General features: G+C 39.7%; 1 protein-coding gene across 1 annotated transcript in view; it reads left to right on the forward strand.

The window, feature by feature from the left end:
• The first annotated feature begins 16,334 nt into the window (after window positions 1–16,334).
• The window catches only part of LOC137992613 (E3 ubiquitin-protein ligase AMFR-like), a 16,537-nt gene continuing 6,695 nt past the window's right edge, over window positions 16,335–26,176 (forward strand). The window contains exons 1-11 of the mRNA XM_068838090.1: window positions 16,335–16,616; window positions 16,724–16,816; window positions 18,934–19,098; window positions 20,149–20,301; window positions 20,425–20,465; window positions 21,486–21,618; window positions 22,281–22,414; window positions 23,502–23,612; window positions 24,042–24,208; window positions 25,062–25,168; window positions 25,422–25,547. Of these exons, the coding sequence (XP_068694191.1) occupies window positions 16,347–16,616; window positions 16,724–16,816; window positions 18,934–19,098; window positions 20,149–20,301; window positions 20,425–20,465; window positions 21,486–21,618; window positions 22,281–22,414; window positions 23,502–23,612; window positions 24,042–24,208; window positions 25,062–25,168; window positions 25,422–25,547 (1,500 nt within the window). The 5' untranslated portion in view covers window positions 16,335–16,346. The remainder of the gene's footprint in view (window positions 16,617–16,723; window positions 16,817–18,933; window positions 19,099–20,148; window positions 20,302–20,424; window positions 20,466–21,485; window positions 21,619–22,280; window positions 22,415–23,501; window positions 23,613–24,041; window positions 24,209–25,061; window positions 25,169–25,421; window positions 25,548–26,176) is intronic.

A 26,176-nucleotide genomic window follows, 5' to 3' on the forward strand; every position in this document is an offset into this window, starting at 1 on the left:
CTTTTCCTCTGGCCGCGCTTTTGCCATTCGATGAGGGCCAGTCTCGTGCTTCTTAAGTTGCCTGGCTCATGCCCGAAAAGAATTCTGGGTAATTCTGCCATTCCATGACAAGGGAAGACTCCCGATTCTCATTTCATAGTTTTTTTCATAAGTGTCGTGCCACCCAGTCCTACCAGCAAAATAACGCATCGATTGAAGGTTTTAGCTTTCAAAACTTGCCCAGATTGTGTCAGTAGGTCCTGGAATTCGTCCACAGAAAGGCCAGAGAGACAACTTCACTCGTGAACCGCCATGTTTACAACAGAGCATTTTAGGCGTCCCAGTCTGCATGAAACCATCTCTCGCCTCTGTCTGAGACAAGAACAGACACGCACGGTTCTTACGTTACGTTTATGCCTATAAAATCAACTGAAATGTCAATTGCTGGTCCAAAAACAAAAAAAAAAACAGCATGTTAATTTTTATTGGTAGGCTAGGTATCGATGAGCCAGAACATTTGCGCATGCGCTGACAGAATGTTTGAACAAGAGAGAAAAACGCAGTACCTCCAGACACCGGCGCTGGAGCGTCGTACCAAACGAGTCATCCCGGGATTTCGGCCCGTGCGATCGCTTTTGGACGCAGTTGGCCCTTCGCTGCTTTCTGCTACCGACCTTGCCTCCCGGTACGGCATTGAGGGAGAGATATGTCGGCCCCTAAACCATATGTGACAAATCCCACGCCTACTCACAGCTCCAAACCGCCCTTGTCAATATAGCGTAAGAATTAGATGGCTTATATATTCAAGAGAAAAGTCATTTTATCTGTCATATGGTAAGCACTGGAGTCGCAGATTAAAAAGTGTGCGCATGCGCACTCCTAAAGGTAACATACATACAGTCATAAGCCTTTTCCGAATAACTACAGGAGCTAATATCTTCGAGACATTATATTTACAGCTAAAATACATAGCATATACAGATACCTACTAAATACATAATATTTAAAGATATGTTCATTAAAAAGAAAAGCCGCTGTACAAAATGCGGCCCTGGATTTTCTTTTAAAACCAGTAAACTCATAGGTACGGATAAAATCAGGTAGCTCATTCCGCAACTTAGCTGATACGTAAGAAAAAAAAAACTAAGACCACAACTGGTTGTTCCAGGTTTATTGACGAACAGAATGTAATTTCCGCGAACATCATGCATAAGAAGAGGACGGGAGAGAAAACGTATTTTTTATATCAGCAGAAGAACCCCTTTTTTTTTTCAAAAAAAAAACAACAACATCCTTTTATAAAGTAATATGAGGACATTTTGAATCTGCTTATTGCATAGAGACGTAGAGTTTGACTTTAGTAGTAAGAGGACAGGTGATCTGCAAATATAAATCTGGTTATTCTCTTATTTACACTATACCGTTCCTTTGACACAAGGATTACAGCGAAATGAAAGTACAAACTTCTCGCGAATTTTCTATGATAAAAACGTGTTCAGAAATCCAAACTCTACGCTAACAGCACACACCAGGCCTACTCTTGAGTATCTGGCTAGAAATCTTTTCCTCTGGCCGCGCTTTTGCCATTCGATGAGGGCCAGTCTCGTGCTTCTTAAGTTGCCTGGCTCATGCCCGAAAAGAATTCTGGGTAATTCTGCCATTCCATGACAAGGGAAGACTCCCGATTCTCATTTCATAGTTTTTTTCATAAGTGTCGTGCCACCCAGTCCTACCAGCAAAATAACGCATCGATTGAAGGTTTTAGCTTTCAAAACTTGCCCAGATTGTGTCAGTAGGTCCTGGAATTCGTCCACAGAAAGGCCAGAGAGACAACTTCACTCGTGAACCGCCATGTTTACAACAGAGCATTTTAGGCGTCCCAGTCTGCATGAAACCATCTCTCGCCTCTGTCTGAGACAAGAACAGACACGCACGGTTCTTACGTTACGTTTATGCCTATAAAATCAACTGAAATGTCAATTGCTGGTCCAAAAACAAAAAAAAAACAGCATGTTAATTTTTATTGGTAGGCTAGGTATCGATGAGCCAGAACATTTGCGCATGCGCTGACAGAATGTTTGAACAAGAGAGAAAAACTTAGTACCTCCAGACACCGGCGCTGGAGCGTCGTACCAAACGAGTCATCCCGGGATTTCGGCCCGTGCGATCGCTTTTGGACGCAGTTGGCCCTTCGCTGCTTTCTGCTACCGACCTTGCCTCCCGGTACGGCATTGAGGGAGAGATATGTCGGCCCCTAAACCATATGTGACAAATCCCACGCCTACTCACAGCTCCAAACCGCCCTTGTCAATATAGCGTAAGAATTAGATGGCTTATATATTCAAGAGAAAAGTCATTTTATCTGTCATATGGTAAGCACTGGAGTCGCAGATTAAAAAGTGTGCGCATGCGCACTCCTAAAGGTAACATACATACAGTCATAAGCCTTTTCCGAATAACTACAGGAGCTAATATCTTCGAGACATTATATTTACAGCTAAAATACATAGCATATACAGATACCTACTAAATACATAATATTTAAAGATATGTTCATTAAAAAGAAAAGCCGCTGTACAAAATGCGGCCCTGGATTTTCTTTTAAAACCAGTAAACTCATAGGTACGGATAAAATCAGGTAGCTCATTCCGCAACTTAGCTGATACGTAAGAAAAAAAAAACTAAGACCACAACTGGTTGTTCCAGGTTTATTGACGAACAGAATGTAATTTCCGCGAACATCATGCATAAGAAGAGGACGGGAGAGAAAACGTATTTTTCATATCAGCAGAAGAACCCCTTTTTTTTTTCAAAAAAAAAACAACAACATCCTTTTATAAAGTAATATGAGGACATTTTGAATCTGCTTATTGCATAGAGACGTAGAGTTTGACTTTAGTAGTAAGAGGACAGGTGATCTGCAAATATAAATCTGGTTATTCTCTTATTTACACTATACCGTTCCTTTGACACAAGGATTACAGCGAAATGAAAGTACAAACTTCTCGCGAATTTTCTATGATAAAAACGTGTTCAGAAATCCAAACTCTACGCTAACAGCACACACCAGGCCTACTCTTGAGTATCTGGCTAGAAATCTTTTCCTCTGGCCGCGCTTTTGCCATTCGATGAGGGCCAGTCTCGTGCTTCTTAAGTTGCCTGGCTCATGCCCGAAAAGAATTCTGGGTAATTCTGCCATTCCATGACAAGGGAAGACTCCCGATTCTCATTTCATAGTTTTTTTCATAAGTGTCGTGCCACCCAGTCCTACCAGCAAAATAACGCATCGATTGAAGGTTTTAGCTTTCAAAACTTGCCCAGATTGTGTCAGTAGGTCCTGGAATTCGTCCACAGAAAGGCCAGAGAGACAACTTCACTCGTGAACCGCCATGTTTACAACAGAGCATTTTAGGCGTCCCAGTCTGCATGAAACCATCTCTCGCCTCTGTCTGAGACAAGAACAGACACGCACGGTTCTTACGTTACGTTTATGCCTATAAAATCAACTGAAATGTCAATTGCTGGTCCAAAAACAAAAAAAAAACAGCATGTTAATTTTTATTGGTAGGCTAGGTATCGATGAGCCAGAACATTTGCGCATGCGCTGACAGAATGTTTGAACAAGAGAGAAAAACTTAGTACCTCCAGACACCGGCGCTGGAGCGTCGTACCAAACGAGTCATCCCGGGATTTCGGCCCGTGCGATCGCTTTTGGACGCAGTTGGCCCTTCGCTGCTTTCTGCTACCGACCTTGCCTCCCGGTACGGCATTGAGGGAGAGATATGTCGGCCCCTAAACCATATGTGACAAATCCCACGCCTACTCACAGCTCCAAACCGCCCTTGTCAATATAGCGTAAGAATTAGATGGCTTATATATTCAAGAGAAAAGTCATTTTATCTGTCATATGGTAAGCACTGGAGTCGCAGATTAAAAAGTGTGCGCATGCGCACTCCTAAAGGTAACATACATACAGTCATAAGCCTTTTCCGAATAACTACAGGAGCTAATATCTTCGAGACATTATATTTACAGCTAAAATACATAGCATATACAGATACCTACTAAATACATAATATTTAAAGATATGTTCATTAAAAAGAAAAGCCGCTGTACAAAATGCGGCCCTGGATTTTCTTTTAAAACCAGTAAACTCATAGGTACGGATAAAATCAGGTAGCTCATTCCGCAACTTAGCTGATACGTAAGAAAAAAAAAACTAAGACCATAACTGGTTGTTCCAGGTTTATTGACGAACAGAATGTAATTTCCGCGAAGATCATGCATAAGAAGAGGACGGGAGAGAAAACGTATTTTTCATATCAGCAGAAGAACCCCTTTTTTTTTTCAAAAAAAAAACAACAACATCCTTTTATAAAGTAATATGAGGACATTTTGAATCTGCTTATTGCATAGAGACGTAGAGTTTGACTTTAGTAGTAAGAGGACAGGTGATCTGCAAATATAAATCTGGTTATTCTCTTATTTACACTATACCGTTTCTTTGACACAAGGAGTACAGCGAAATGAAAGTACAAACTTCTCGCGAATTTTCTATGATAAAAACGTGTTCAGAAATCCAAACTCTACGCTAACAGCACACACCAGGCCTACTCTTGAGTATCTGGCTAGAAATCTTTTCCTCTGGCCGCGCTTTTGCCATTCGATGAGGGCCAGTCTCGTGCTTCTTAAGTTGCCTGGCTCATGCCCGAAAAGAATTCTGGGTAATTCTGCCATTCCATGACAAGGGAAGACTCCCGATTCTCATTTCATAGTTTTTTTCATAAGTGTCGTGCCACCCAGTCCTACCAGCAAAATAACGCATCGATTGAAGGTTTTAGCTTTCAAAACTTTCCCAGATTGTGTCAGTAGGTCCTGGAATTCGTCCACAGAAAGGCCAGAGAGACAACTTCACTCGTGAACCGCCATGTTTACAACAGAGCATTTTAGGCGCCCCAGTCTGCATGAAACCATCTCTCGCCTCTGTCTGAGACAAGAACAGACACGCACGGTTCTTACGTTACGTTTATGCCTATAAAATCAACTGAAATGTCAATTGCTGGTCCAAAAACAAAAAAAAAAACAGCATGTTAATTTTTATTGGTAGGCTAGGTATCGATGAGCCAGAACATTTGCGCATGCGCTGACAGAATGTTTGAACAAGAGAGAAAAACGCAGTACCTCCAGACACCGGCGCTGGAGCGTCGTACCAAACGAGTCATCCCGGGATTTCGGCCCGTGCGATCGCTTTTGGACGCAGTTGGCCCTTCGCTGCTTTCTGCTACCGACCTTGCCTCCCGGTACGGCATTGAGGGAGAGATATGTCGGCCCCTAAACCATATGTGACAAATCCCACGCCTACTCACAGCTCCAAACCGCCCTTGTCAATATAGCGTAAGAATTAGATGGCTTATATATTCAAGAGAAAAGTCATTTTATCTGTCATATGGTAAGCACTGGAGTCGCAGATTAAAAAGTGTGCGCATGCGCACTCCTAAAGGTAACATACATACAGTCATAAGCCTTTTCCGAATAACTACAGGAGCTAATATCTTCGAGACATTATATTTACAGCTAAAATACATAGCATATACAGATACCTACTAAATACATAATATTTAAAGATATGTTCATTAAAAAGAAAAGCCGCTGTACAAAATGCGGCCCTGGATTTTCTTTTAAAACCAGTAAACTCATAGGTACGGATAAAATCAGGTAGCTCATTCCGCAACTTAGCTGATACGTAAGAAAAAAAAAACTAAGACCACAACTGGTTGTTCCAGGTTTATTGACGAACAGAATGTAATTTCCGCGAACATCATGCATAAGAAGAGGACGGGAGAGAAAACGTATTTTTTATATCAGCAGAAGAACCCCTTTTTTTTTTCAAAAAAAAAACAACAACATCCTTTTATAAAGTAATATGAGGACATTTTGAATCTGCTTATTGCATAGAGACGTAGAGTTTGACTTTAGTAGTAAGAGGACAGGTGATCTGCAAATATAAATCTGGTTATTCTCTTATTTACACTATACCGTTCCTTTGACACAAGGATTACAGCGAAATGAAAGTACAAACTTCTCGCGAATTTTCTATGATAAAAACGTGTTCAGAAATCCAAACTCTACGCTAACAGCACACACCAGGCCTACTCTTGAGTATCTGGCTAGAAATCTTTTCCTCTGGCCGCGCTTTTGCCATTCGATGAGGGCCAGTCTCGTGCTTCTTAAGTTGCCTGGCTCATGCCCGAAAAGAATTCTGGGTAATTCTGCCATTCCATGACAAGGGAAGACTCCCGATTCTCATTTCATAGTTTTTTTCATAAGTGTCGTGCCACCCAGTCCTACCAGCAAAATAACGCATCGATTGAAGGTTTTAGCTTTCAAAACTTGCCCAGATTGTGTCAGTAGGTCCTGGAATTCGTCCACAGAAAGGCCAGAGAGACAACTTCACTCGTGAACCGCCATGTTTACAACAGAGCATTTTAGGCGTCCCAGTCTGCATGAAACCATCTCTCGCCTCTGTCTGAGACAAGAACAGACACGCACGGTTCTTACGTTACGTTTATGCCTATAAAATCAACTGAAATGTCAATTGCTGGTCCAAAAACAAAAAAAAAACAGCATGTTAATTTTTATTGGTAGGCTAGGTATCGATGAGCCAGAACATTTGCGCATGCGCTGACAGAATGTTTGAACAAGAGAGAAAAACTTAGTACCTCCAGACACCGGCGCTGGAGCGTCGTACCAAACGAGTCATCCCGGGATTTCGGCCCGTGCGATCGCTTTTGGACGCAGTTGGCCCTTCGCTGCTTTCTGCTACCGACCTTGCCTCCCGGTACGGCATTGAGGGAGAGATATGTCGGCCCCTAAACCATATGTGACAAATCCCACGCCTACTCACAGCTCCAAACCGCCCTTGTCAATATAGCGTAAGAATTAGATGGCTTATATATTCAAGAGAAAAGTCATTTTATCTGTCATATGGTAAGCACTGGAGTCGCAGATTAAAAAGTGTGCGCATGCGCACTCCTAAAGGTAACATACATACAGTCATAAGCCTTTTCCGAATAACTACAGGAGCTAATATCTTCGAGACATTATATTTACAGCTAAAATACATAGCATATACAGATACCTACTAAATACATAATATTTAAAGATATGTTCATTAAAAAGAAAAGCCGCTGTACAAAATGCGGCCCTGGATTTTCTTTTAAAACCAGTAAACTCATAGGTACGGATAAAATCAGGTAGCTCATTCCGCAACTTAGCTGATACTTAAGAAAAAAAAAACTAAGACCACAACTGGTTGTTCCAGGTTTATTGACGAACAGAATGTAATTTCCGCGAACATCATGCATAAGAAGAGGACGGGAGAGAAAACGTATTTTTCATATCAGCAGAAGAACCCCTTTTTTTTTTCAAAAAAAAAACAACAACATCCTTTTATAAAGTAATATGAGGACATTTTGAATCTGCTTATTGCATAGAGACGTAGAGTTTGACTTTAGTAGTAAGAGGACAGGTGATCTGCAAATATAAATCTGGTTATTCTCTTATTTACACTATACCGTTTCTTTGACACAAGGATTACAGCGAAATGAAAGTACAAACTTCTCGCGAATTTTCTATGATAAAAACGAGTTTAGAAATCCAAACTCTACGCTAACAGCACACACCAGGCCTACTCTTGAGTATCTGGCTAGAAATCTTTTCCTCTGGCCGCACTTTTGCCATTTGATGAGGGCCAGTCTCGTGCTTCTTAAGTTGCCTGGCTCATGCCCTAAAAGAATTCTGGGTAATTCTGCCATTCCATGACAAGGGAAGACTCCCGATTCTCATTTCATAGTTTTTTTCATAAGTGTCGTGCCACCCAGTCCTACCAGCAAAATAACGCATCGATTGAAGGTTTTAGCTTTCAAAACTTGCCCAGATTGTGTCAGTAGGTCCTGGAATTCGTCCACAGAAAGGCCAGAGAGACAACTTCACTCGTGAACCGCCATGTTTACAACAGAGCATTTTAGGCGCCCCAGTCTGCATAAAACCATCTCTCGCCTCTGTCTGAGACAAGAACAGACACGCACGGTTCCTACGTTACGTTTATGCCTATAAAATCAACTGAAATGTCAATTGCTGGTCCAAAAACAAAAAAAAAAACAGCATGTTAATTTTTATTGGTAGGCTAGGTATCGATGAGCCAGAACATTTGCGCATGCGCTGACGGAATGTTTGAACAAGAGAGAAAAGCGTAGTACCTCCAGACACCGGCGCTGGAGCGTCGTATCAAACGAGTCATCCCGGGATTTCGGCCCGTGCGATCGCTTTTGGACGCAGTTGGCCCTTCGCTGCTTTCTGCTACCGACCTTGCCTCCCGGTACGGCATTGAGGGAGAGATATGTCGGCCCCTAAACCATATGTGACAAATCCCACGCCTACTCACAGCTCCAAACCGCCCTTGTCAATATAGCGTAAGAATTAGATGGCTTATATATTCAAGAGAAAAGTCATTTTATCTGTCATATGGTAAGCACTGGAGTCGCAGATTAAAAAGTGTGCGCATGCGCACTCCTAAAGGTAACATACATACAGTCATAAGCCTTTTCCGAATAACTACAGGAGCTAATATCTTCGAGACATTATATTTACAGCTAAAATACATAGCATATACAGATACCTACTAAATACATAATATTTAAAGATATGTTCATTAAAAAGAAAAGCCGCTGTACAAAATGCGGCCCTGGATTTTCTTTTAAAACCAGTAAACTCATAGGTACGGATAAAATCAGGTAGCTCATTCCGCAACTTAGCTGATACGTAAGAAAAAAAAAACTAAGACCATAACTGGTTGTTCCAGGTTTATTGACGAACAGAATGTAATTTCCGCGAAGATCATGCATAAGAAGAGGACGGGAGAGAAAACGTATTTTTCATATCAGCAGAAGAACCCCTTTTTTTTTTCAAAAAAAAAACAACAACATCCTTTTATAAAGTAATATGAGGACATTTTGAATCTGCTTATTGCATAGAGACGTAGAGTTTGACTTTAGTAGTAAGAGGACAGGTGATCTGCAAATATAAATCGGGTTATTCTCTTATTTACACTATACCGTTTCTTTGACACAAGGATTACAGCGAAATGAAAGTACAAACTTCTCGCGAATTTTCTATGATAAAAACGAGTTTAGAAATCCAAACTCTACGCTAACAGCACACACCAGGCCTACTCTTGAGTATCTGGCTAGAAATCTTTTCCTCTGGCCGCGCTTTTGCCATTCGATGAGGGCCAGTCTCGTGCTTCTTAAGTTGCCTGGCTCATGCCCGAAAAGAATTCTGGGTAATTCTGCCATTCCATGACAAGGGAAGACTCCCGATTCTCATTTCATAGTTTTTTTCATAAGTGTCGTGCCACCCAGTCCTACCAGCAAAATAACGCATCGATTGAAGGTTTTAGCTTTCAAAACTTGCCCAGATTGTGTCAGTAGGTCCTGGAATTCGTCCACAGAAAGGCCAGAGAGACAACTTCACTCGTGAACCGCCATGTTTACAACAGAGCATTTTAGGCGCCCCAGTCTGCATGAAACCATCTCTCGCCTCTGTCTGAGACAAGAACAGACACGCACGGTTCTTACGTTACGTTTATGCCTATAAAATCAACTGAAATGTCAATTGCTGGTCCAAAAACAAAAAAAAAACAGCATGTTAATTTTTATTGGTAGGCTAGGTATCGATGAGCCAGAACATTTGCGCATGCGCTGACAGAATGTTTGAACAAGAGAGAAAAACGCAGTACCTCCAGACACCGGCGCAGGAGCGTCGTACCAAACGAGTCATCCCGGGATTTCGGCCCGTGCGATCGCTTTTGGACGCAGTTGGCCCTTCGCTGCTTTCTGCTACCGACCTTGCCTCCCGGTACGGCATTGAGGGAGAGATATGTCGGCCCCTAAACCATATGTGACAAATCCCACGCCTACTCACAGCTCCAAACCGCCCTTGTCGATATAGCGTAAGAATTAGATGGCTTATATATTCAAGAGAAAAGTCATTTTATCTGTCATATGGTAAGCACTGGAGTCGCAGATTAAAAAGTGTGCGCATGCGCACTCCTAAAAATAACATACATACAGTCATAAGCTTTTTCCGAATAACTACAGGAGCTAATATCTTCGAGACATTATATTTACAGCTAAAATACATAGCATATACACATACCTACTAAATACATAATATTTAAAAATATGTTCATTAAAAAGAAAAGCCGCTGTACAAAATGCGGCCCTGGATTTTCTTTTAAAACCAGTAAACTCATAGGTACGGATAAAATCAGGTAGCTCATTCCGCAACTTAGCTGATACGTAAGAAAAAAAAAACTAAGACCATAACTGGTTGTTCCAGGTTTATTGACGAACAGAATGTAATTTCCGCGAAGATCATGCATAAGAAGAGGACGGGAGAGAAAACGTATTTTTCATATCAGCAGAAGAACCCCTTTTTTTTTTTCAAAAAAAAAAAAAAACAACAACATCCTTTTATAAAGTAATATGAGGACATTTTGAATCTGCTTATTGCATAGAGACGTAGAGTCTGACTTTAGTAGTAAGAGGACAGGTGATCTGCAAATATAAATCTGGTTATTCTCTTATTTACACTATACCGTTTCTTTGACACAAGGATTACAGCGAAATGAAAGTACAAACTTCTCGCGAATTTTCTATGATAAAAACGAGTTTACAAATCCAAACTCTACGCTAACAGCACACACCAGGCCTACTCTTGAGTATCTGGCTAGAAATCTTTTCCTCTGGCCGCACTTTTGCCATTCGATGAGGGCCAGTCTCGTGCTTCTTAAGTTGCCTGGCTCATGCCCTAAAAGAATTCTGGGTAATTCTGCCATTCCATGACAAGGGAAGACTCCCGATTCTCATTTCATAGTTTTTTTCATAAGTGTCGTGCCACCCAGTCCTACCAGCAAAATAACGCATCGATTGAAGGTTTTAGCTTTCAAAACTTGCCCAGATTGTGTCAGTAGGTCCTGGAATTCGTCCACAGAAAGGCCAGAGAGACAACTTCACTCGTGAACCGCCATGTTTACAACAGAGCATTTTAGGCGCCCCAGTCTGCATGAAACCATCTCTCGCCTCTGTCTGAGACAAGAACAGACACGCACGGTTCCTACGTTACGTTTATGCCTATAAAATCAACTGAAATGTCAATTGCTGGTCCAAAAACAAAAAAAAAAACAGCATGTTAATTTTTATTGGTAGGCTAGGTATCGATGAGCCAGAACATTTGCGCATGCGCTGACGGAATGTTTGAACAAGAGAGAAAAGCGTAGTACCTCCAGACACCGGCGCTGGAGCGTCGTACCAAACGAGTCATCCCGGGATTTCGGCCCGTGCGATCGCTTTTGGACGCAGTTGGCCCTTCGCTGCTTTCTGCTACCGACCTTGCCTCCCGGTACGGCATTGAGGGAGAGATATGTCGGCCCCTAAACCATAAGTGACAAATCCCACGCCTACTCACAGCTCCAAACCGCCCTTGTCAATATAGCGTAAGAATTAGATGGCTTATATATTCAAGAGAAAAGTCATTTTATCTGTCATATGGTAAGCACTGGAGTCGCAGATTAAAAAGTGTGCGCATGCGCACTTCTAAAGGTAACATACATACAGTCATAAGCCTTTTCCGAATAACTACAGGAGCTAATATCTTCGAGACATTATATTTACAGCTAAAATACATAGCATATACAGATACCTACTAAATACATAATATTTAAAGATATATTCATTAAAAAGAAAAGCCGCTGTACAAAATGCGGCCTTGGATTTTCTTTTAAAACCAGTAAACTCATAGGTACGGATAAAATCAGGTAGCTCATTCCGCAACTTAGCTGATACGTAAGAAAAAAAAAACTAAGACCATAACTGGTTGTTCCAGGTTTATTGACGAACAGAATGTAATTTCCGCGAAGATCATGCATAAGAAGAGGACGGGAGATAAAACGTATTTTTCATATCAGCAGAAGAACCCCTTTTTTTTTTCAAAAAAAAAACAACAACATCCTTTTATAAAGTAATATGAGGACATTTTGAATCTGCTTATTGCATAGAGACGTAGAGTTTGACTTTAGTAGTAAGAGGACAGGTGATCTGCAAATATAAATCTGGTTATTCTCTTATTTACACTATACCGTTTCTTTGACACAAGGATTACAGCGAAATGAAAGTACAAACTTCTCGCGAATTTTCTATGATAAAAACGAGTTTAGAAATCCAAACTCTACGCTAACAGCACACACCAGGCCTACTCTTGAGTATCTGGCTAGAAATCTTTTCCTCTGGCCGCGCTTTTGCCATTCGATGAGGGCCAGTCTCGTGCTTCTTAAGTTGCCTGGCTCATGCCCGAAAAGAATTCTGGGTAATTCTGCCATTCCATGACAAGGGAAGACTCCCGATTCTCATTTCATAGTTTTTTTCATAAGTGTCGTGCCACCCAGTCCTACCAGCAAAATAACGCATCGATTGAAGGTTTTAGCTTTCAAAACTTGCCCAGATTGTGTCAGTAGGTCCTGGAATTCGTCCACAGAAAGGCCAGAGAGACAACTTCACTCGTGAACCGCCATGTTTACAACAGAGCATTTTAGGCGTCCCAGTCTGCATGAAACCATCTCTCACCTCTGGTTTTTTTCAAAGGTTTGCCTTTACCCACATTCCGGCTTAATGATGTCAGCGTGGGGGCTTCTGTGGACGAAGATGGCCTCAAAATCCACTTATAAAATGATAAACCTACCACATTAAGTCACGTCGCTCGCTCTCCTAATATGAACTGGACATTTGTCACGTGAGATTCATACCTGAGCCCACATTGACCCAAAACAGCAGATGTTTCAATGAGTACGTCTTACGCGGACCCTTTTACGGCGTAGCCGAGTTTTGTTGACCGTTTTTTGCCGAAAAGTACAAAATAAAACAAACAAGCACTTAGAACTTAAAAGGTTAACATGTAAGTGATACAAAGAGTGGGGAGTAATAATTATGACCGCCTCTAGATCTGTGATCTGCCGCAACATCGCATCGTTATGAAAAGTTCCTGTAACATTCATTACAAATTCTAGAACATCACTTTCATGTCTATCACACGAATGAAAAAAGCCAAAAACTTGGAAGGTTGTAGGAGACAAGTTTAGAAATCTCCTCTCCAATTGCCAGGTCTGTGCGGTGCATCGTTTCTGAGTTATTTGTCGAATCATTTTCCGCAACTTTGCAGAGTTTTGTATGAATCCGCCACGTTGGTGCAACCTCCGTTGCGCACTAAGTTTTAACACTTGTTTCTACGAAGGATGCATGCCATCTTGTCTTTAAGTGTTTGTTATTGAATAAGGCATTGCTTTGTGGAATAGAGCTGTTGTTGGCTTTGTTATATATGAGAGTCTCAATGGGGTTAACCGTTAGCTGTGACACGTCAAGAAAAGTTAACCGTTAGGCGTGAAAATGACAACAAAAAATAATAACCGCTAGCCTTGAAAAATATTAAAAGCATTTAGCGAGATTTTTTTTAAACTTTCAAAAGTGGAATAGGGAGTGTTTCGAAGTATTTAGAGACTTCAGAGCACTCGATACCCTTTTACCTCCTTTGCTCTTCTCGTGGACATTCCATCTCGCTAAGCGTGTCTGACAAGACAAAACAAGTCCCAAATAACGACCAACAAGAGAAGATGAGGTAAGACAACGGATTCCCATGCCCATCACAGTTTTTAAAAATCTGTATTTGGTTTCCAAGATATTTTAATTTCTCGTTCCCAACGCCACGCATATTTAAAATTTCATTACGTCATTACAACTGGCCAATCAGGTGCCTCTCTAAAAATAGCTGCGTAGCTAAGATTAGATTTAAAAAAGAAACTATCATTGGTGTACGGGGGATCCAGGGTGCTTACCATTTAGCCAAAAAATCCGGAAATTTCGGTTTGAGGTCAAATGGAAGGCCAATTTTCCGGAAAATCTTTTCGGAAATTGTGGACAACCTTCAGAGGTAGTCCTCTTTTTCCGTTCGCAATGGAATTCGGGAAATGCCCTTACCATTTGTGAGAATAATTCCGTTTCCAGGCCCTTTCTCACAAGATCGAGTAAATATGCGGGATGGAATGCAGAGTAGTAAAATGGTAAGCGCCATTCCCATCCGGTTGATCATTAAATTCGGAAAATCGCTTACCTTTATGCAACCATCATTCCATCCGGATTATTTGGCTAAATGGTAAGCACCCCCGTTCTCTTACCTCATCCTCTCTTGCCCGAAGTTGGAGGTCTTGACAAAAATGTAAGTCGCATTCTGATGACCAATGACTTATTCTTTTCAATGTGTACTAACACCCTACTAACTAACATAGAGAACCCCGAAAAGCAAAAAAAGAATTTCATTTTCAACGAGGGACGTTTCTTTGTTTTTCATGTAAGTTAACCGTGACGGGGAAAAAATAACCATTAGCAGTGAAAAGCCAAATTTTCTAACCTTAGTCGTGAAAGCTATCCTCCCATTGAGACCCCCGTAAGAGGGTATAATCCAAGGAAAGCTTCCTATTTTGTTCCTATTTTGTTCCTATTTTGGAATGAGAATTCCTATTTTTGAAGCTAACTGAACTTGAAGGTAGTTGAGGCTAACTGAACGTGAATAAAGGCAGATGAAGGTAAATGAAGGTATATGAAAGTCAATGAACGTGAATGAAGGTATATTGAGGTTAATGAAGGTACATGTAGATGATTGTGATTGAAGGTAGACTAAGGTAGATGAAGGTAAATGAAGGTAGATGAATGTGAATAAAGGTAAATGAAGGTAGATGATGAACGTGAATGAAGGTCAATGACGATAAATGAACACGGATAAAAAGAAATGTAGGTAGCAGAAGGTAAATGAACGTGAATGGTAAATGAATGTTAATGAAGGTATGATGATCGTGAATGAAGGCATACGAAGGTATATGAAGGTAACTGAAGGTAGATGAAGGTCACGAGATGAAGGTAGATGAACGTGATTGAAGGTGACGGAGGTAGATGAAGGTAAATAAACGTGAGTGAAGGTAGATGAACGTGAATAACGGTATATTAACTAAGGCAAATGAATGTAAATGAGGGTAGATGAATGTGAATGCTAGTTGATGACCATGAATGAAGGAAAATAAATGTAGCTGAAGGTAAATGAACGTCAATGAAGGTGTATTAAGGTAAATGAATGTGAATGAAGGTAAATCAGTGGATGCAAATGAACGAGAATGAATGTAGATGAAGGTACATTAAGGTAAATGAACATGAATGAAGGAAAATGACGGCAAATGAACGTGATTGAAGGTACGTAGATGAAGGTAGCTGGCGGTAGATGAAGGTAATTGAACGTGAATGAAGGTAGATGGAAGTGAATGAAGGTATAATAAGGTAAATGAACATGATTGAAGGTAGATGAAAGTAAATGAATGAAACTGAAGGTAAATGAACGTGAATTCATCTATATTGAGGTAAATGAATGCAAATGAACGTGAATGAAATAATAATATCTGATAATAATAATAAGCTCAACGAGGTCGGACCGAAGGAGCTGTGCTGCCGGCTAGGCGCTCGGCCCCTGAACACCACCCATATGTGACCTCGGCACCACAGCACCACAGCCTGATGGAATAGGCCAGGAGTCGATTTTGAGGAGGGAGGAAAACCGGAGTACCCGGAAAAAAACCCTCGGAGTCAGATTAAACCACCCTGACTCCCCCTGACTCCCGGGAGTCACCCTGACTCCCCCACATGAATGTAGATGAAGGTATATTGAGGTAAACGAACGGTGTAAATGAAGGAAAATGACGGTAAATGAACGTGATTGAAGGTAGATGGAAGTGAATGAAGGTATATTAAGGTAAATGAACATGATTGAAGGTAGATGAAAGTAAATGAATTTAGCTGAAGGTAAATGAACGTGAATGAAGGTATATTAGGGTAAATGAACATGAATGAAGGTAAATGACGGTAAATGAATGTGATTGAAGGTAGATGAAGGTATATGAGGGTTAATGATTATTATTGAAGGTAAATGATGGTAAATGACCAGGAGTGAATGTATATTGGTGCAAATGATGATATTTTTTTATAAATGGAGGTAAATAGATATAGATGAATTAGGTAAATTTATATGGATGACTGAATTGTGGGAAACTGAATAATTTAGCGTGTCTCACGTCGTTGGGGACCCTTGGTGGGTATATGCATGAGGTCTTTCCTGACTGAACTGTTCGCGTCTAACAGTGAGGGCCTTAGAGGAGCACTGGGTTTGAGAGTCCACCTTGGCGATGTGACGTCACTTATATTGAAAGTACTGAGTTGTAAATGCATAGTGAGCATCACGCGCTTTGTTCGAATTGGAGTCGTTGCCGAACATTTGATTTCATTTCTTCCCCCGAACCAGCATCAGATAATAAAATGCCGCTGGTATTTCTTGAACAAATGCCTCTTCCGACGCTTAAATCGTATGTGACTGTCAGCGTACTGTTGTTTCTGTCCGCCATTCTTTATACTTTGAATGTGACTGTCGCTTCGGGAGAAAGCGATTTTTCGAAGATCTACGAGTTCATCACTCAAGATAACTTTTGTTTCTGGGTAAGAATTTGTGTCTTTTCTGCTGTACCTTCGTTCCACATTTTTATGATCGTCCTTGAAGCAAAATTGTGGTTCTCAATGTACAAGCTTAAACTTGTTTTTTTCAGACGAACCTGAACTTGGCTTACTGTTGTTTATTTTTGCTCGGGAAAGTTATCCAGAGAGTTGTGTTTGGCGATCTCCGTGCGCGTGAACTTCAGGTTGGAATATGTATTTGAATGATTTAGCTTAACTGCTGAATACCCATTCAGTTATTTGCTTAATATTGATTACGTGTACTGGAACTTTCATGTTGATCGGTATATCGTGACCGATGTATCTTTTCGAATCTCTCCATGCGCACCTCGCTAAAGTTTAAAGGGTACCCATTGCAGCCAAATCGTTTTTGTAACATCGTGATGCTTGGCTTTTTTCTAATACGATGCGTCTTTGATTTCCGCTAGAATTTCTAACCTTTTTGTAATTTCTGCGAGTATTTGGCATGCACTTTGCAAACAAAGATCTGCACGCCTGCACTGAGCAGTCAATTTGCTGATCATTGATGCGGTACATGCCAGCTTAATAATTGACAGCATTTTACTCTTGATCCATTAGTTAAGGCTAATTTCAGTTTGGCATGAAGATATATATAAGCTTACTGTGAATGCCGCGCGAATATCAACGTGTACAATACTTTGCATTTTTGGTATTCATTTGCTTAATAACTTTATTGTTACTCTGTATACATTTTTGACTCTCTTTCTGTTTGACGTTACTTTGCTTACTTGGCTTCATTTTGGATAATTATATTGAATATTATGTGTTTTCTAACATCACAAAGAATTTGTTTTGAAGTCCTTCTTGCCAGCGAAAAATCATAAGGGCTTTAGGAACTATAACCCTTTATTTCCTTTCACTTTTATAAAGACCTTGACTGCTCATCTAATTGCATTCACAGTTTACATCTATTTTAGTTGGTGACTCAGAATAAATACAAAAAAGGGTTTAATTTGCTGAGAACCGCTTAAAAAGAAAACACATGATAAATACCTCTTTTTCTCAGAAATTATTCATCTTTTAGTTACAGTATGACATGGATGCAATAAATGTATTATTTGAATAGGCCACTTCGAAAAATACCATAATACTCTTTGTTTGTCCCCCCAAATTTTGTATAAGCATTGTTTCCAATTTTTCTTGGGACTTACAATGGTCCCAAGAGAAAATAAAAACAATGCTCATGCAAAAAATGGGGGGGGGGGGGGGGGACAAGCAAAGAGTATTATGGTATTTTCCAAAGTGGCCTATTGCAGCTCAGAGATGGGAGAAGTGATCATCAAATCCTTTCACAGGAATACATGTGATACTGTGAAAACTGCTTCCAGCTGAGTATCCCAGTTGGTAGAGCATTGCACCAACATCGCAGAGGTCAAAGGGTTCATATCCCATTGACACCAACGGAATTTTTTAAGTGTCTATATTAAGAGACAATAAATTGCTTACCTAAATTGTCTGGTGCCAGGATGATGACTTCTCCCTTTCAAGTATGGCGTGGGTGACTACCAGTTCATTACTTTAAGCATTCAAGGAAGGCATGCTGACTTTCTCAGCGATCACTTTGATTAAGACTAAAAAAAGAAAAACTACTGATTAATCAATACGTCACGTCAGGGTACAAGTTTTTTTACAACTCACTCAGAAGAAGACCTAAGCAAAATCTAAAGCTAAAAAGATGCCAGTACCTGTGAATATGTATTTGAAGTTTGACCAGTTGCAAATAACAGTTTAAGCTATACTGATTAGATGAAGAAGTACTAACAACTGTTTTCACATGTATTCTTGTGAGGGAAAAGTTTGTTGAAGTGAAAGGATATAGGTTTTGACTGCTTAACCCATTGACAACTCAAATGCCCTGTAGGACACCCCCAGTTGATCTGGTTTTAGACAGAGTAACATCTATCAAGTCTCGCTCCCATGGGGTCAATGGGTTTAAGCAACTTTCCGTTAACCTTGGAGGTTAAGAACCTTTCCCTTAACCTTAACCTTAACCTTGGAGGCAGTGTGGTCTAGTGGTTAGAGCGTTGGGTTTGCATGCGGCTGCTCCGGGTTCAAATCCCGTCCTAACCTCTGGCTTGGATTTGTTTCCGGTTGTCCTGGATTCAACTCTACCACGCTTTGTAAATAGCCAACTGGTTGCCTCCCGCCAGTTGGGGTTCTTAATAATGTTCCTATTAAGTTTGAATTGTTACTTTCATGTTGTTAACAGTGGAGTGCCTGTAAACTAGCTTGATAGCCAAGTGCACTTCCACTATAAACAAAGCAACCTTCTTCTTTACAGCAAATTCAAGACAGATTTTGGAACTTTATCTTTTACAAGTTCATCTTCATCTTTGGAGTGCTAAATGTCCAGCGATTCACTGAAGTAATGTGGTGGACAGCTTGGTTTACATTGGTGGGCTTCTTCCATCTTTTTACCCAGCTCTGTAAGGAAAGGTTTGATTATGTAAGTGTGTAAGTCTTTTTGGTGACAGCATTATAAATTTGTCTTGATTTCATCCATTGAAAAAAAAATGTCATTTTGAATTCCAAAATTAGCTGGTATTACAATGTAAATGGAATGTTCTTTCGAGAAAAAAAACCAGAATATCTCAGAGAAATGCAGTGTTATTCCAATGATCATAATTATTTATTTCAGTGAGAGAACCAGCGAAATGAAGGCTTAAAGCGATTCACCTTTTGACACACCTTTTTGAAACATTCAGTCTGTTCTCTTAGCTGGATTTGAGCCTGCACTGTCCTGTTATTGTTCAAGTGTGCTGACTGCTTAACCATCAGGAAACACCACACTGGAAATGTGGCTGATGTCGTGTGTTGGTCACTTGAGGATCCATCTGAGCACCAAACATTTCTAGTGTGTACCCTTCCTCCACAGCTTCAAGCAACGTTTCCTGTTAACAAAAGAGATATGGACATTTTGAGTACATTTCAAATCTAAAAAAAAATTGATACTAGTGGTACATGTAGGTCTGTTACTCTGCTTGGGGCAGTTCTGCACTGGGTTTTATTTCACTTACTGTGCCATCATTTGAAACATCTCATACAATCATGACTGCAGGAGCTGTTTTTTTTTTTTTGCAATCATGAAAATTGGATGCATTTTACAAAGGGTTTGTTAGCTCATTGGTTTCTTTGGATATTGGGTATTAAATCAGGTTTTTGGTTATTGCCGAAATACCAGCCGATGGCAATTACCAGTATTTGGTGGACTACTGTTTTCACCCCAGCTACTTTAATGAGAATTGATAGGATGCAAATGTTGTTGTTCTCAATATTAAGGGCTTTGTTGCTCCCTGCTATAGCAATTATCCTGCCCCTATCGATATCAAATAATATAACTATTAAAAAGATAACCACAAACTCTTATAAATACATGTAATGGTAATAATTCTGATTCAATTAAGAGTGATAAAATTTGTCGTTTGAAACTAGTTGCTCACAGTAAATACAGGTGTACTTGGTGAAATGACCCTTCTTTCTTGTTTGGTTTTGTTAGTTGTCTTTTTCACCAACGACATCTCCGTGGACACATGCAAAGGTCATTGGATTGCTCAATGTTCTGGCATTATGCTGTAATGGGTTGTTGTTCATCTGTCTTTTTGTTGGCTGGCCAGGTGGCATTCACACTTTTACCTTCATGTTGGCTGAGGTTTGTAATCTTGCTGTATTTTCTGTGGGGTTGTAAAAGACTTCAGTCATTTTGGTGAAGTTTTTAAAAGCAGTGTTTACTTAGATATTGATTAACATACATGTATGTGTTTTCCTCTTTCAGTGTATGCTTTTGTTTATCAAAGTAATCCATGCATTGATAAGGTACAGTAAATCCTTGGTCTAGTATCCTCTCCAATCCTTTCTTGTTTTGATATTACTTTAACTGTAGGGAGCTCACGTAAGGGCTAACCCTAACCCTAACCCTAACTGTTATGAAAAACTATCCAAAAAGCTCACAATTTTGCAATAAATTAAAGGGCTGGGGCCTTTTAGTAGTTGATAAAAGAGTAAATCAATAGCAGAAGGAATAGAGGTGATAAAAAATTAGTGTTCATTCAAACAAACTAAAATTTTAGCACGAATGAGGTCAGTCTGCTTGTTCAAACCTGGATTCCATTCCTTAATAAGAAGCATTTCTAGTACAGTGTAGTCTGAGTATGCAAAACTGGTGTTCATTGGTGGTCTGCATCTCCATGAGCTTCCAAAAACATTCTTTTTTCCTTCTGCAATTGATATATTGTTTTATTTATTATTTATACATTTCTCATCATTTATCATTTTGACCTGATAATGATGTTACATGTAGCTTAATGTCGAAGTTTTGTTGTTTTAACAAACATTTTCTTAATGTGTTTTTAAGAAACATTTTAATCATGGTTTTTTTTATAGTTGAATGTTTTGAAAAATCACTTCTAATTGACCATTGTACAGTTCTGTGCTCAGTTACCACGCCTTTAAATAACAGTGCGGCTGGAGTTGACCTCGTTTTGATACAAACCTCAATGCTTTTCTTTTGTAAATCATCTTCTTCTTGTTGTAATGCTAAATGGTATCAAAAAAGGTCAACTCCAGCTTTGCTTTTATTCAAACACGTAGTAATTAAAGCACAGAACTGTAAAGTGGCCAATTCAGATTCATGAGGCTGTGGCCCAGCAATCTGAGTTGGAAATTAATTGCACGGACGGGAAAGACTACTTAAGTTGGGTGCTACGATTTAAAATAAACAATTATAATCACTGGCAGTATAGTTACTGTAGCAAAATTAGTTTTGCATCTCGGTATGTTTCAGTGGTGCTATAATGTATGGCATGAACTGAGTAGTGAATGAATGATTCTTTTTAGATATGGGATCCATCTCTGGGATGTGGGACATACAACGATGTGGGAGGGACGAAGCACTTGGAGCTACAATACAGATCTTATCATGAACTTAGCAATGTACACCATCGATTTTGCTCATCACTTGCATATGTTGGTAAGATGGAACATCGAATTGTTTGTCTTGCATAATTTATGACGAGGACAGGAACTGGATACAATAATGTAAATGTGAATTTAAGGGGATATGGATAGTTGGCCAGCTGATATGTGCATTGGATAGCCTTGCAGCAATGCTTCATTAAGGAACTAGATTTGTATGTCAGAGTTTCCTTCAAATCCTACTTTGACTGCCGTCCAGATAACTTGTCTGTGCTCCCTATTTTAACCCATCATTATGTCCTAATGCACCGACAGGTTGCTTTCTGGCTGTTGGTATTAGGAGGATTGTTATGGAAACCACTTGTCCACTGGTAACAATAAAGTTCATTTTAGCCACGCTCCCAAAACATTGTGTCCTAGATTAGGAAATAAAATTACTCTATATTCAACCATCACCGAGATGAGTGGTTTGGTTTTCTCTTCAAGGTTTTTGGCAAGGGGCTTTGTCTTGCATTGGTTTCTGGGCTGTGCTTTGCTTAGTCTGGTTATTTTGTTTTAATTAATTTGTGCAGTTTCCTTTGTACTGTCTTTGTCCAATAAATCTGATAAGCTAAAATAAAATAATACTGGGCCCTCCCTCAAAATAATGTCCAAGTTTGGTGATAATAAATTATAATTTACATGGTTCTCACTTACATGCAACTTTCTTTATTTTAGTTATGGTCAAATATCTTCTTGAGCATGGCAAGTTTGGTGCTGTGTATGCAACTGCGACATCTTTTCTATGAAATCCAGAAAAAGCTGGCAAAGCACAGAAATTACCTGAGAATCATCAGGTGCATGGAATCAAGGTCAATACAAAGTGTACTTTTTATCCTGATTGTTCTCTCGTACATTATGTGGCATCAGGTACTTTTGATAGTGTTAGCAACCACAAGAGCAATAGCTACAATCTTGGACAAAATAAAATGAAAAAGTTAGTATCCCCCTCCCCCCTCCCCCCAAAAATCAATGATGAATCTGTGTGCAAGTTGAAGCCCACCATTTTTTCATCATTGAAATTGGGGGGAGGGGTGGTCTTCATTTTCCATTAGAAATGTCTTAGATTGTAGGCTGCAAAAGAGGTTTGATGAGCAAACATAACTGTGCTGTACATGTATGTGCAGTATGTGTTTCAGTGCATTGGGGTAGCTCTTCAATGGACCAGAATTCCAGATCCAGATCCAAACTCCAGATGTGTGAATCCTTGGGACTTACATGTACATGATCCTTTAATAGCATTCTGAACAAATGGATATGTTGCAGGTCATTTTGTTCCTTGCATGTAGGTTACATTGCAACCAAACAAGGTCATTTTGTTTCAACCTACAGTAGGTCAACTTGTTTCAACCGAGGTCAAGTTGTTCCAACCTGTAGATCGGTTTTGGGGCAGGTACAAAACACAGGTCACATGTCACAGGTCATTGTTTTACCAACAACCCTAACTGTTTACAAATCCTAACATTAGGCCTAAAAGCTTTTCTTTAGGCCTAATTTAGGCTTAAGGTTAGCTAGCTTTATTAAATGTTTAGGATAGTGCCTGTATTGGTAAAATAGTGACCCGCGACCTGTGTTTTGTACCAGCTCCAAAGTGGCTAGCTTGAAACAACTTGATGTAAGTTGAAACAAGTTAACCCAGGTTGAAACAAAATAACCTAGTTTGGTTGCAATTTAACCTACATGTAAGGAACACAATGACCTGCAACTATTTGTCAGATACATGCTTTAGTTGCACATGTTAACTTGCAAATTTACAAAAACTCAGAACTAGAAGTACTTTGATGTTCAAATATTTTCAAACAAAATTAATACATACTGTAAATGATAATTTGCAATGTGTGCTTCAGTTATTTGAACTTCAGTATTGAATCAATTCGGTTAAATTCATTGTTAATTTAGGTTTCCTTTGGCAACTGAAGAGGAACTGATCAAAAATAATGATGACTGTGCCATTTGCTGGGACTCCATGGCATCAGCAAGGAAGCTACCTTGTGGTCATCTTTTTCACAAGTGAGACATCTTGTTTTTTGTTGTTATTTTGTAAGAAATAAATTATTTTGGATACTGGTACTACTTTTCCAGTGCTGGAACAAGTTCAGAATGAACATTTAAGAGAATAGTTGTATTGGAAAAGTCATAATTCAAAATGGAAAGGTTACTACTGCTACATGAAGTTGCAACAACTAATGACTAGTTCAAACTCTTGGGGATACTGTGTCCTCAATAGTGTTAATTTCACAGTATTATAGTGTCCTTAAGTAGTAGTGTTATATGATCTAATGAATTGAATTTCAAAGGGACTAAACTGAAAGGCTCTCAATGATCTCTTGTAAGTGCTTTACAGTTAATGTAAAAAGTACATCTTTATCAGTGTGAATTTGGCTTCTCTGTAGTATTTGGTTTAAAAGCATTATTTTTCTTTTTGTGTTAATTGTACAGTTCCTGCCTGAGGTCATGGCTAGAAAATGACACTTCCTGTCCAACCTGTCGTCAGTCATTAGCTGACGATTTACAACCAGAACAGGAGGGAGAGAGACAGCCAAGAGGAATGGCGGCATTCATGATGGGGCGTGGTCTAAGAAGAAATCACTTCTTTCACTTTGATGGTGAGTGAGCTGACATGAGGTACCATGATTGCCTTGCTGGTGTTAATTTAATTTGTTCAATGAAGAAAGAAGACCAATGACTACAATAACTTTCATGGCTGACAGTTTAGGAGATATGTTTAGAAATGCATGTACATGTAATGGACCAATTTCAGAATATTAAAATTCCAAGGCTCGGGCGATTTAACTCATTCAAATACTTATATTTATTCCCCAGAGCCTCAAGATGGTGCCTTTTGTTTAGGACTGAATTTTAGTATATCGAAATTGGTCTATTAGATGCTGATGGAATTTCAGTAAGTGTCATGGAGTGTCCCCTTGTTCTTTTCCTTATCTTCAACATCACTCATGCCTCGGAATACTTAACAATTATTCGCCGAAGGCGAAGTGATTATCGGTGAATATTCACCGAGACGAAGTCGAGGTGAATATTCACCGATAATCACTGAGCCTGAGGCGAATAATTGTTTTAGTATAAATACACAGGTGATTATTTCAAAAAAAGGGAAAAAAACACATTTCAACGCGAAGTCATCTTCACCTACAGTGGCAAAATGACTACTGGCGGCCATTTTGTCCATCTAGGTGATTATCGGCTGATAATCCGAGATAGCGAGCCAATGAGAGCGCGCAATTTTGTATAATCACCTGTGTATTTATAGTAAAGACAATTAACATCATTAAGTGTCCTGCAAATGTTGCTCTTCAAGTGACAATAAACAGCTACATTCACCCTGACCTAAGAATAATGCTAACCTTTACTCGAGGGGGGATGTGCAAGCTCTTGAGGGCAGGGATTTGATTAATTACAGAGAGTTTGTATGTAACTTTATTTGATGTCTTGTCTGCTTAGGTTCTCAAATAGCCAGTTGGTTTCCTAGCTTCTCTGTTGAGGTTATGCACACAAGGGCTGATAACTTAGCCGAAGGACAACTTCCCGAAAGTCGTATTGAAGCTATGGTGAGGGACATGAAAAACCTGTTTTGCTACATGTATCTAACACTTTTGGCTTGTTACAAGGGTACTTGATGTCAAGAAATAATTATATAATGTAGGAGTAAAGTTGTTTATTGTGCATATTTGTGAGTGTCATCTCAATCTTTTAAAGGCCCCCATAAAAATGGAAATACTTTTGCTGAAACACTTCTGAAAAAAAACTGGAATATTTTTCTTTGTTTGCGGCCAACAAATCTTCCTTCTTGCAATTTTATAGGCTCATCAAATACAAGCCATGTTCCCTCACATGCCGTTCAACATCATCATGGATGATTTAAGACACACTCATTCCGTAGAGGTCACTACTGATAATATTCTTGAAGGAAACATTGCTGTACCCTCTGTAAGTAATCAGATGTCCATTTGTTTTTAGTTAGCAATGTCCGAGTACAGTAGTATTCTGTGTGATAACAAGATGTGACGTGATAGATTTTTGAAATTAATTTTCTTGTATGTAAATATGTTTTGAAAGAAACAGTTCCTTATTCTTTTCAAACAGCAGTTGGACCCGTGAAGCTTTTGTAGTATCTGTTGAATTAATCAAGTTATAGCTTTTTAACTTCAGTGGCTATTACACAAGATTGCTTTCTTTGACATGCCAGAAAGTTAACAAACTATCAGCTGGTTGCAAGGAAAGGTTACGTTTATACAAACGTTGACCGTGTAGCACTTATACTTCAAACAGAGTTAACTGAATAGAGTGTAATGTGAAGTGCTAGATTTCAATCCCATATGAACCATGTGAGCGCCAGCCCCACTGATGGAAATGGGCCCACACAAGGACAGAGAAAAACTCTGACCAGGGTGGGAAATGAACCCACGACCTTCGGGTTAGATTTCCGCCGCTCTACCGACTGAGCTACAAGGTCAGACGGAAGCAGGCCGTGGGAACTGAACTGTCCTTGTGTGGGCCCATTTCCATCAGTGGGGCTGGCGCTCACATGGTTCATATGGGATTGAAATCTAGCACTT

This window comes from Montipora foliosa, chromosome 1 (genome assembly GCF_036669935.1).
Source record: "Montipora foliosa isolate CH-2021 chromosome 1, ASM3666993v2, whole genome shotgun sequence".
In the NCBI taxonomy this organism is placed as follows: Eukaryota; Metazoa; Cnidaria; class Anthozoa; order Scleractinia; family Acroporidae; genus Montipora; species Montipora foliosa.